This window comes from Phyllopteryx taeniolatus, chromosome 17 (genome assembly GCF_024500385.1).
Source record: "Phyllopteryx taeniolatus isolate TA_2022b chromosome 17, UOR_Ptae_1.2, whole genome shotgun sequence".
NCBI lineage: Eukaryota > Metazoa > Chordata > Actinopteri > Syngnathiformes > Syngnathidae > Phyllopteryx > Phyllopteryx taeniolatus.
In genome coordinates this window covers 11,739,409-11,752,211 of record NC_084518.1, presented here as the reverse complement: position 1 = coordinate 11,752,211, position 12,803 = coordinate 11,739,409, and the positions used below count along the sequence as shown (strand labels likewise).

General features: G+C 40.4%; 1 protein-coding gene across 11 annotated transcripts in view; it reads right to left on the bottom strand.

Moving 5' to 3' along the window:
- Nucleotides 1-12,803, bottom strand: part of LOC133467296 (neurexin-2-beta-like) — a 199,488-nt gene that overhangs the window by 10,932 nt on the left and 175,753 nt on the right. For 6 of the 11 annotated variants that reach the window (XM_061752003.1, XM_061751997.1, XM_061752001.1 and 3 more), the window contains 2 exons: nt 3,477-3,648; nt 1,294-1,383 (listed from right to left, as the gene is read on the bottom strand). In XM_061752003.1, the coding sequence (XP_061607987.1) occupies nt 1,294-1,383; nt 3,477-3,648 (262 nt within the window). The remainder of the gene's footprint in view (nt 1-1,293; nt 1,384-3,476; nt 3,649-12,803) is intronic. The other 5 variants (XM_061751999.1, XM_061752004.1, XM_061752000.1 and 2 more) reach the window with 1 other exon arrangement.

Sequence of the window (12,803 nt, the reverse complement as noted above, 5' to 3'; positions counted from 1 at the left end):
AGAATACTTATTAGCAAAGTTGGTGGCTGCAAACAGTGAACCATTTCAGCAGCCTGTCAGGGCTCTTTTGTCACGGGCTAAACTGGAGCTAGGGGACTGTGACATGGTCACTGTAGTGCACACAGGAAGCCAACAACACAGAGCCGCGGGGAACAAGGGAAGGGAAGCGGTTCACTTAGGGCGATCACATCGAGCGGTTTAGCTTACATCGGTTTAAGGGGAGGAGGGAGAGACGTTTAGTTCACATTTTACTGTCACGAGTCAAAGTGCAGCACACTTTAAAGATTAAAAACAAAGTATTACACACAATTACACATCTATTTAATACAAAGGAATGTTAGGGCCACATTGAAAAGGAAAAAATAAAAACGAGAATAAATTTGTAATATTCCAAGAAAACAAATTCAGGTTCAAGTTTTATTACTTCACACAAAAAGGTAATACTGTATATCAAATATTATGAGAATAAAGTTTTACATAAATGAAAGAAATGAACTCTGAATGCCCAAAATCCCACACAAACCTGCCTTACATGGTATGGGGTAAAATAATATTTGTTCAAATCCATTCTGAAGTGGATCTTTTCCTCTTAATATTACAATTTTATTCTGGTAAATTATGACATTCTTCTCATTCTAAGATAACATTTTGGTTATAGAGTGACTTTATTCTCATAAAACATTTTTTTTCTCAGAATATTGCGTGTTATAAAGTAATAAAATTGTTCTGTTTCTATTGTATTAATACTGTACATTATGATTGTACTTTACAGTACTTCTCATAATATTATGACATTGTTCTTTGTTCTCAGATAGTAATGACTTTAAAATTACAATTTTGTTTCGAAATCAATATCATGATTACAACTTTATTCTCTAAAATGTATAACTTCCTTCTCGTATACTGTCATTGTTTTTTTCTTTTCGGTGTGGCCCAAATACTCCTTTGTAAGTTAATGGCAGTGGTTAAGAGGGGCGATGGAGGCCAGGGTATGGGTTATGTGTTTTTAGTCTGTTGGTTTAAAATCTGTTTAAGGGTGCAGCTGGTCCACAAGGTGCAAGGGTGACAAGGAAGAAAAACTTAAATATTTGCTGACAACATTTGATCAGTTTTATGTTTTTCTGCTCTTCATAAGTGGCAGACATTATAACGTCCAATTAAATTGAAGGTTCTTACACGTCTGGATAACATGATCCTTGTCACAATTGTCTTGCGGTGCTGCGCCTCTCGGGGGAAAGGTTAATCACTAGTTAGTTCAAGGATTAATTAACCAATCAATTCTGTTTTTTTTACCTTTATCGAGTAGCCACTCGTCAACTACCCGACCGAGTCTGTACGGGATTCTTTGCCTAGCAATAGCCAGTCGCTCATTATCATAGTGTCCTTCAGAGAATTTGGAGAGACAGGTTAAAGGTTAACGTCTGCAAGCTGAAAGATCACAGGGTTAGAAACAGAGTTATGATGGCTAACACCTTTAACAAGTTGGTTAAGCATCGGTCAGTTCAGTTTACTTACTAGTTATTTGATTTTGAAGAGCAACAGTTAGAAAACTCACGTTTAGGCTGTTTATAGCTACACTAGTTAGTATTGTTTAGCTCTTTTAAGAACAGGAAAAAAAGGTTTATATACTTTGAATAAAGAAATGGTTAATTCAGTTAGCATCATGAAAATTCAGACATATTAACAAAAGCATTTAGAAAAAATGTCACATTTAGAAAGTCAGACATGAGATCTAAGCAGAAACCAACATAATTTTCGGTGATATTTCAGCATGGTGAATTTAGTAGGAAATAAAAAAACAAAACAAACAAAAAGTATACTCCAATCTAAATGGAATACTGCCACTGTTGGAATAGAAATTGGAATAGTATTTTCATAATTCAAAATGTCAAATTGCTACTGACAAGTTATAGCATGAATTCCTACTAAATTCTTACGAAAAGAAAATCACATTGTAAATGATCATATCTCAGATGTTAGTTAATGTTGCAACCAAGAATGAAAGGCTGGCTACATACTGACGAGAGCAGTGTGAAAAGTCACATAGTTGATTCATTACTGTCCAAAAAAAAAGCATTATTACTGTACATATTTTTTTCTCTTTGTTATTAAACAAAGAAATATCATTTTGGTTTTGTATTAAAAAAAAAAATACATGCTTTTTGTTGGACAGCGACAACATAGTACATAATACATATATAATAATGACAAGTGATTTATTCTGGAGGTGAGTCAATTCCTTTGGCGCAAATTTACACATTATCAGAGTTGTTAGTCTTTTGAAAATACATATAGATTATAAGTATGACAGGAAATATGAACCCATACATAAATGAATACATGTATACATAAACATATAATCAATTTGAAGTAAACAGGCCAAAGTCAGCCAATGTCGTCAGCAGTGGGTTTGTAATGAATATATACAGTAAATAGGATTAAGATTATGGTGTAACATGGAAGAGGATGCACGACACATACAGTTTAAGTCACTTAGACTGTGTTCAAGCTTTCTTATGCAGCAAGTCACCTAAAATAGTTTATGCTGGATACATATACTCATTTAAATCATATAATGCAAACATTGATTGCTAAAGTAGGAGCAAAGGGTGTACAGATGCGTGTGATTAAAAAATTGGGATTTTGTGCATACTTTCACCAGCAGCTGAAGGCACAGAGGGAACATCCTCCCGGAGTGCCTGCTGCTGCACCTGCTCTGGAGAAGGTCGATTGGGTTCAGAGCAGGTTAAAGAGCAGCCAGCCGTGATTACATGAAAGCAGCTTGCCTTTTCCCTTTCAATCAGCATGCAAATTAGGCGTGCACGTACACAGGCGGGCGAACCTTAATCCCTTTTGGGTTTAAAATGAGGTTTCGAGGAATATATCATCTCCAGGTTTGTTTCCTGTGTATTCATGTAGATGCAGATTGAGTCAATAACAAAATGTCATGCTACTCACAACATTATTTCCACTAGATTCCTTTGCAAGAGTATCAATTAATCTTTTTGTGCACAAAGACAGTAGACGTGGACGATATGACGTTTGCTGGACATCATTAAGTAAGTTATGTTGCTCACTGCACAACTTCAACTACATGAGTCATAAACTAAAGAAAATCCATTTTTAGAATAGGGGTGAATATAATGGCTTTGAATGTACTGCACGTGAGCATGTTTGCTTCTCTGTCTGAGGCAGAAAAACAATTGCAGTAATGACAGCTGCTGATAAAAGCCCTTTAACAGCGAGATATACTTAGCAAGACAGCTTTAGGTGTGTATCAGTGTCAAATTACGATTGTTTATGCAAAATGAAAGGTCCACTATGGATATGTGGGTGGCAACTTAATAGATACTTCGAGAGTGATGCACAACTGGGAGAACTGAATTCAAACCTCCAGTCAGTCAGAGATTGATCTTGAGGCCAACATGTAATGGGTTTGCCTTCATTTAGCACACAATTGCTGTCATTAGTCTTACCTGGAGGGTAGCGCTCAATGACCGGATAGTTGTCCACCTGGAGAGTGGCATTGCCACCGCTGCGTGTGAAGCGTACAACATGGTACTTGCCGTCATTTACCATGACAGCAGGCTCGTCAATGGTGATGTCATCAGTCCCCACGTTGAAGATGACACCGATTTTGCCTTGATCCTGCAGGTGACAAGAATGAATAACGCACACCGCTGTCAAGCATGTTAAAAACACATATTGGGGAGGAAATCCTCTTGTCTGTTTGCTAGTCGCTATGTGAACAATGTTTGATGCAGCATGAGGACACGAAGGCCTTCTATGCTGGCCTAAACGCGATCAGAAATACTGACCTACATTTACAATCCTAAATTAAAATTTTTGTTCCATGAAATTGTATTAATTTATTCCCAAGAGTCCATTCTCTTCATCTCATAAATTTTCCCTTGACGGCATTCCTTCCAGTATGAAGATGTGGTTGTAAGATTTTTTTTGTCCAATCCGATTTCAGCCTCGATGTGTGCTGTCATGTCTGCCCAGCGCCTTCAGAATCAGTACTGTTTCTTGAACCAATCAGACTTGTAAAGTCCAAACATGTATTTATTTCTAGATATATGACTCATGGAGATAGATGCATGTTTTACACAGCTGAAGGCCACAAACAGGAACCTCCGCGAGGATCCTGTTCGTGGACTTCAGTTCTGCGTTCAACATCATCATCCCTGAACTCCTCTCCTCCAAGCTCCAGTACATGGACTTCAGCTCTGCGTTCAACATCATCATCCCCGAACTCCTCTCCTCCAAGCTTCTGCAGCTCAGCGTCTCGCCTACCACTGCCGGTGGATTCACAGCTTCCTGACAGGCAGGACACAGCAGGTAAGGCTGGGGGACACCACCTCATCCACACGCACCATCAGCACCGGGGTGCCGCTAGGATGTCCTCTCTCTGCTGCCCTTCTTTTCTACATGAACGACTGCACTTCAACGCACCCGGCTGTCAAACTCCTGAAGTTTGCAGACGACACCACGGTCATCGACCTCATCAATCAGAATCAGAATCATCTTTATTTGCCAAGTATGTCCAAAAACACACAAGGAATTTGTCTCCGGTAGTTGGAGCTGCTCTAGTACGACAACAGACAGTCAATTTACAGAACACTTTGGAGACAGAAAGACATTGACAAAAAAAAACAGTCACTGAGCAGTAAAGAGTTGCTAGTTATCTGGTAATTATTTGATTTTATTTTTTTTGACAATTGTGCAAAAAGATGCAGAGTCCTCTAGCACTTAGAGCAGTTCGAATGACTAATATTGCAATAGTCCGGTGCAATGACCATTGTGCAAAGGGTGCTGAGACTTCAAGGAGTGTATGCGGTTTAAAGTGACGAGTAGTGCGATAATCTGGGACAATGTTGGTTGTGCAAATGTTACAGATACTCCTCAATCAGTGTGCAAATGGAGCAGATGCTACTCTGGCATGAGTGGCCAGTATATGCAAATAGTGCAGCATGGCGAGACAGCTACAGTGAGTGCACGAGTAATACATAATTGGCCCCACAGAAATGTGACAACGAACTCAAGTCAAAGGTCAATATCTGAATGACTGGAGGTTTGAATTCAGTTCTCCCAGTTGTGCATCACTCTCGAAGTATCTATTAAGATGCCACCCACATATCCATAGTGGATCTTTCATTTTTATTTTCATAATTTGACACTGATACACGCCTAAAGTCAGCATAGCGACAGGAAGTGGAGCGGCTGCAGCTTTGGTGCAGCTGACACAACCTGGAGATGCTTAAGACTGCAGAGATGATCGTGGATTTCAGGAGGCATCCTTCGCCACAGCTGCCCCTCATGCTGTCCAGCTGCCTTGTGTCAACCGTCAAGACCTTCAAATTCCTGGGAATTACAGTCGCTCAGGACCTGAATTAAGAACATCAACTCCATCCTCAAAAAAGCACAGCACAGGATGTACTTCCTGCGGCTTCTGAGGAAGCACGGCCCGCAACAGGAGCTGTTGAAGCAGTTCTATACAGCAGTCATCGAATCAGTCCTGTATTCATCCATCACAGTGTAACGGACACGCTATCAACCAGATGCCACCAGCAACCCCCAATCTCTCATTGTTCTGCATACCTGCCTCCTGACCCGCGGAGCCGGTCTGTTTACACAAGACATGTCCTCTGATTAGTGAAAAATGAGTAATTTTGATTGGCTCGCGAAGGCTACGTGCGCGGTCATGTGACTGCCTTGTGTCGTCTGATTGGTGAATTGGAGTCAAATTACATTAGTGATCATGTTAGATTGACGCAACGGGCATCCTATGCGGAAGTCGAAGATGGAGTCTAAAAATAGACGGGCACATGCAAGAATGAATAAATAAAAGTAGCGAAAGGCATGTCGATCATTGGAACCGAGTAAAAGTATTGATCCATCTTCACATAAATACTACAGTACAAGTAAAGAGTACGGTGAATTTAAAATACTCTGACAAGTACAGTTTATGGAAAATGTTACTTGAGTAAATGTAGCGCATTACTACCCACCTCTGATGTACAGTAGTAGTATTTGACTGACAGTTGAGCACGACATGGTTTCAGATCATTCAGAAACAACAGCGGAAACAATGGTTTGATTTTGCACTAATTTTTAAGTCTCATTTCATACTTGGGAGAGTTGTTAAGCATCACTCGTTTCTGTGGTGTGTAAAATATAGATGATATTCACTTTTTCTTTCTTTACAGGGTCTTTAAGGTCAACTTTAACTAGAAAAACACATCACCATCTGCACACATTAATACAGTACATTTAATCCATCCATCCATTCATCTTCCGTTCCGCTTATCCTCACTAGGGTCGCGGGCGTGCTGGAGCCTATCCCAGCAATCTTCGGGCAAGAGGTGGGGTACACCCTGAACTGGTTGCCAGCCAATCACAGGGCACATAGAAACAAACAACCATTCGCGCACACATTCACACCTACGGGCAATTTAGAAAACCCACACAGGCACGGGGAGAAAATGCAAACTCCACACAGGCGGGGATGGGATTTGAAACCCGGTCCTCAGAACTGTGTGGCAGTCATTCACCGTGCCGCCCAATACATTTAATAATCACTCTAAAATTTACTGTCTAATATCTCACTCACTCACTCACTCCCTCAACTCGACTGCGATTTACAATAGGAGTTAACAAAATCAAACTAATATTCACAGACTTAATTCTTAAAAAAGTACTATACTATAATGTAACACTTTAATTTAGTGGTCTATTATCAGTGCATAATCAGCACTAAAAGTGAAGCAATGTAATGTTATGTGCAATACTAGCATTTTTTTTTATTGCATGTCAAAATGATAAGACAAATGTTTACTTATGTGACTGAACCTAATGACCACATGTTAGCTGAGGCAGTGGCCCAAAGTCAATTTCTCTTCACAACTGCTTTGGGAGCCCTGCAGCAAAAAACACATAATTCCATCTGACTGCTCACTTTTTGCAACAATGCACCTGTCCACAAAATGTAATTTAAATCGCTCTAGTGGTTTTTGTATAGGAAAAAAACACATGTGAGAAACCTTCTTAGATATTCTATATCCCTTTTCACTCAAACAAGAAGACAAGATAGCGGGTATATGTGGGAAAAGCTCTCCTTTGGCTACATGAACGGTGTCGAGACCAAAACCTTGTTGGGCCAGTGAAAGCATATCCTCTGTGACATGGCCAGTATGTTAAACTCTTTCTATGGGGTTCAGCATCGTTTCCTTTCAGCCGCCAGCTCAGGTTGCCTGATGTGGATTACTCCTGACACAATCCTGCTGTTCCTCCTTTGCTTGACCAACTAACACACACACACACACACACACACACACACACACTTCCCCCCTGTCTTCCTGCCTCTGCTACTGACAACCTTCTGCAAAGGTCAAGGCTGTTTCCCAAGATAGCCTTTGGGGGGCACTGGTAGCAAAGAGTCTGTGTGCCTGTGTCCTGTGCACCCTCGGACTGCCATACAAGGTCAAACTTGTGATGGCAGTGCGATACACTGCACACTAATGCACAGAAAAGAAACTGGTTGGGAAATATGTCCTAATTAGTCATAAAAAACTGTTGCTGAAAAAAATGTTTTTTTAAATATCGCTTTGAAATGTACATTTACACTCTACCACTGGGATGTTGATACCTTATCATGCGGATCTCATTACACTGTGCAGACGTACCTAAAACAGTGTCCAACGACTATATTTTGTTGCACATGAAACAACCCAGTGGTATGGTAACAGTTCATTAGAGAGGATTGTTGACAGGCAGAGACATGACTATAATAGGAATGTCAGTTGTGCACAGTTCCATGTCGTGCACATGATTAATAATCATTATAATAAGGAAGTTTCAGCCTGCATATGTCTTTTGCCTTTCAGGCGGGTGGAATAAGATATGCGGTGGCTGCAGGGCTTTCTTCCAACTCCAGCTGCAGTATGGCACCTTCAACAAGACAGAGGAACTGTAGGCAAATCGGGTGGGTGTAGTGTTTTGTTGAAATGAAAATACGCTAGTCCTCTGTGGCACATCAAGAGTACAATATTTACTGGCTTTACAGACAAGGTGTACATATAGTATCTTAAACACTGCATCGCGCTTTCTATTTTGGAGTTTCCAGCTTTGATGTCACATCAGCGCAGTTCCTCCTGAGCTTATCCCATGATTTGTGCCATATTAGATCATTCCCCCTCCCTCATGCTCCTGAAAATTGAATGACTGGCTGGCTGAATATGTAGAAAGAAATATGTCTCTTCTTGCCTCCAAGGTAGTTGCTGCTTCTGCTGAGGCTGTGGTGTGATGTAAAAGCTGTCTTAAAAGCTTTGCTCACCTTCTAATCATATGTAAAATCCTACTGGAATCCTTTAGTATGTGAAATAATTATTCATGCTGACATGTTTGGTGTTACATATAAAAGTGTTAAGTGTCTTCAGAGACCTCCAACATCCCACTTTGTAAATTAAAAGCTTGAACTGACGACTTTGGGTTTAGTCCATATGAAGAAGCCTTCACAGTGCAAGGCAGGTAGAGATATGCAGTATCAGAGGGCTATTCTAAAGTAATTTGCTCTGTCCAATTATGTGACATTAATATTTGCTGGGTGTATGTCTAAAAGAAGATTAAACCCAGTGACAAGTGTTTAATCCCCTTTGGGCATCCAATGAAATACATGGAAAATCAAAATTGTATCCCTATCAAAAGACTTTTCTTATTTTACATGAGGGGGCTTGTCCTTTTCAGAATGTTGTATTATTATTATTGTATTAAAGTTTGAGAAAAGTCACTGATGGTGTAGTGGTACACTCGCCTGACTTTGGTGCAGGCAGCGTGGGTTCAGTTCCCACTCAGTGACGGTGTGAAAGTGAGTGCGAATGGTTGTCCGTGTCTATATGTGCCCTGCGACTGACTGGCGACCAGTTCAGGGTGTAGTCCGCCTTTCGCCCGAAGTCAGCTGGGATAGGCTCCAGTGTCCCGCGACCCTAACCAGGATAAGCGGTGTTGAAAATGGATGGAAGTTTGAGAATCAGAAAATTATTGTCTTTTTATCTTTGTTTTAAATGTTTATAAGCTGTTTTTTTTTCTTTGCTTTTAAATGCTTTTAATCATGTAAAGCACATTGAGTTACCTTGTGTATGAAATGCGCTATATAAATAAATTTGCTTTGCTTTGCTTAAACAACATGCCTCTCAAGTTGTACAATCATGCATATTTCATGGAAGCTCAGCGTTCCTCATTGAACATCAAAGTATTTACTGTTTTTTTCCTCTCGTTTACAACAATTAATCACTGCCATGTACGATATCTCACAATACCTCAGTGCACGTTTATTTTTTTCTTTGGCTTTTATCATTACTATTATGACTATTTTTTAAGCCTTTATGACAGCTAAACATGTTAAAATGTTACTTAAAACATTGCCAGTACAGTTAATAGAGGTATGGTGGCAACATTTTTTTAATCATCATGTATTGGGTTTCATGTGTTTCTTATGGCTCATAGCGGGATGTTAAAGGTCCAATTTGAACACTAACTTAGGTTACCAACTATGCTTCAACAGAGCATTGCACGTTCCCAATTGAGCATGAATTTACAGTGTGCATCAAATCAAGTCGGTGATTTTGTTTTAAAGTCAATCTGAAATCTGCACTTTGCAATGCCAGCTGAATAATGAACTATAATTAACATATCAGATTTACATAGACTATATCACGTCATCCTAGAAAAAACAGGCAATTTACTGATATTTAAAAAAGCGCAAAAGTGTGGTGCGATTATTCTGATTGTCGCTTGTTAGTTAGTTTGCAGCCATGATATGGTGACATAAACAACAATGATCTCTACACAATTCAAATCACTCACCGCCTAACTGTGTGCGAAGTCAAATGGAAATAAAACCGAGACTGTAATGACTCAGAATAATTGACGGATTATCTTATTTTCGTTGAAACAGCATTGATTTGCCTAACATTAGCCTCAGGGCTGGATAGCGGGCCGCATGGTGGGAGTCAGCTGCTATTACCGGTTTACAACAGGGTTATTTACAACACAGATCTCCTCTTTAAGTGGGGTACAAACAGGACTGTGTCTCATACATTACAATGTATGTATGTAACATGCCTTTTCTAACGATGCTAAACGTTAAAGCTTACCTTCACTGAAGTGTTCAGGACAAACACGGATCTGGCCAGCGTGAGATCAGCTCTGCTGATTCGTGAAAGCCACAGTCTAAGTCCTTTCCTGACAAATGTTTAGTCTTCTTGCGCTAATTAAAAATTGGAACTGGTAAACGCTGAAATGAGACTTTGTCCTTCCCAGCTGTATTGTTGCAGCCTAACATTGCACAGTAATTCTATTTTTTTTTTTTATGTTGGCTATCAATCCAATTTCTTGATTCAAACACTCAATAAGCACCAGAAAAAAACAAAAAAACAATGTGTTGACCTCTAACATGGCTGCCGCGGGTGTGTCCAGAGGTGTGTGTCATCACAGGAAACTATTACATGATTATTTTTCTGCTCCCCACCCTGCTTCTCTTCTACAAAGGGGAATCCCACAAGGAGACACAAATTCTCTGTACAAACACAGGTGACTGACATGCTATTACACATTAGAAAACCATATCGCACCCTCCAGCAATGCTGCCCTGTGCTGCTGCACATAACGCAGATGGCAGAAACTGGCACTGGATACATAGATGGATGGATGGATTATTGACCCACGAGATGCAGCAGGCACATGCACAAACATGTTTAGGGACAGGTGCTCAAGCCAAAATTATTCATACTATGAAGAAAAAAACTATATATTTAACTTGTGTATGTATTTCTGCTAACCCCATAAACACAGTCAATAATACAACTATTAACAAAGGAGGTGACTATAGAAAAATGTCAGGTTTTTGTGATAAACAAAATTGAGACCACGATAAATCATTTTTAAACATTCTTCCACTATTAGTTAACATATAACATGAATGACAATTTCTTTTTTAGAGAGGAGAAGTAAAAATAAACAACTGAGATATCTTGGTTTCACAAGTGCATATACCCTCTTCTAAATGAGGATGTGGCTGTGTTCAGAATTTAAAAAAATCACAATGAAACTAGTTAAATGGGGGTTAGCACACACCTGCCACCATTTAAAAGGCCTCTGATTAACCCAAAATAAAATAGTATGGGCGGAAGCATATGTACAATTCTTTCAAGGACTCCAATAAATGCCCTTCAAATATCAAAACAGTGAGTGGAATTGGTGACAGAGAGAGTAAATTATTATTATTATTATTTTTAATATTGATGAATGAAGAAAAACAGGGATGCAGCAAAAAGGGGACTTTTTTCATTCAGGACAAAGGGCAAGTGCTTGAGCACCACTTGGAGTCTATTTGTGCGCATGCCTGAGCTCCAGCAGCGGAAGCTGCAGGAGTATGGTCTTGAATGTCAAAAATGTAATCAATCAAGGGCAGACTTGTCTAGAACTGATCAGTTTGGGTATTTAATTCTAGTTTAAATGTTGGCTGATGCGGCACGGTGGGCGACTGGTTAGAGCGTCAGCCTCACAGTTCTGAGGACCCGGGTTCAATCCCCGGCCCCGCCTGTGTGGAGTTTGCATGTTCTCCCCGTGCCTGCGTGGGTTTTCTCTGGGTACTCCGGTTTCCTCCCACATCCCAAAAACATGCATGAATTGGAGACTCTAAATTGCCCGTAGGCATGACTGTGAGTGCGAATGGTTGTTTGTTCCTATGTGCCCTGCGATTGGCTGGCAACCAGTTCAGGGTGTACCCCGCCTCCTGCCCGATGACAGCTGGGATAGGCTCCAGCACGCCCGCGACCCTAGTGAGGAGAAGCGGCTCAGAAAATGGATGGATGGATGGATGTTGGCTGATAAGATCAGTCTAGCCCCTAATAACATCTCCTAGGTTGGAGTAGATTGCCAAGGGCATTTTTCTTTTTCGCTTCACTCAGTCAGATTAAAAAACAAGTCCCAAAGGACCTTCCGAGTGCTGGCAAAGCAAAACTACCACACTCTTGTCCAGGCGACCAAAAGAGAGGTCTGTTGCTTTTGACAGTCATTTGCTCCCATTTCTTGTCAAGAATCTACTTGAACTGCCCTATAGGAGGTGTGACATGAAAAGCTGCTTGATGTCTGCTGTTCGCGCTTCCACAAGGACCTCGGTTCTTGTGGCGAAGGACTGTGCTTGCATTTGCACTGAATGCATCACCTTGCCTGCAGCCTGCATATTGGCCTGGTGCTTATAATGATGTAAGGACCACAGTGCACACCATTGGACTATGACGTGCCCCTGCAACTAGAACACCTTTTAAATGATGCTGAGAGAGGGCTTATTTAGAGTAGAAGGCCCACGACTATCTTTCTTAGTGGGAGTTTGCATCAGTGGTCGGGGCAATTTACAGCTGTTTGATCTCTTGTATTCCCAATGGAACACTAAAATACTGTATCTCTTCATATTCAACATACAGCTGTGATAATATGGCTTACATGGGGGACCCGGTAAATAAAATCAATTTAAAGTGTTCTTTTAATCCCAACTGTGACCAAGCAAAGCTCATTTCTCAGAGATGAAAGAAATTGAGTATTCAAAATTCCACATGCACAATTCTGTACACTATCACTGTATTGTCACTCTTTCTCCAGTGATCAAAGCAGTCCCGACATTCTAAAAAGTGAATTCTATCGGAAGGTATTATGTTACCAGTGTAACAGGCATTTAAGCTAACAATTATGTCATTAGCTTTTCTGTAATAATCTTCAAGCATAGCAGCACACCTTCAGTTGTC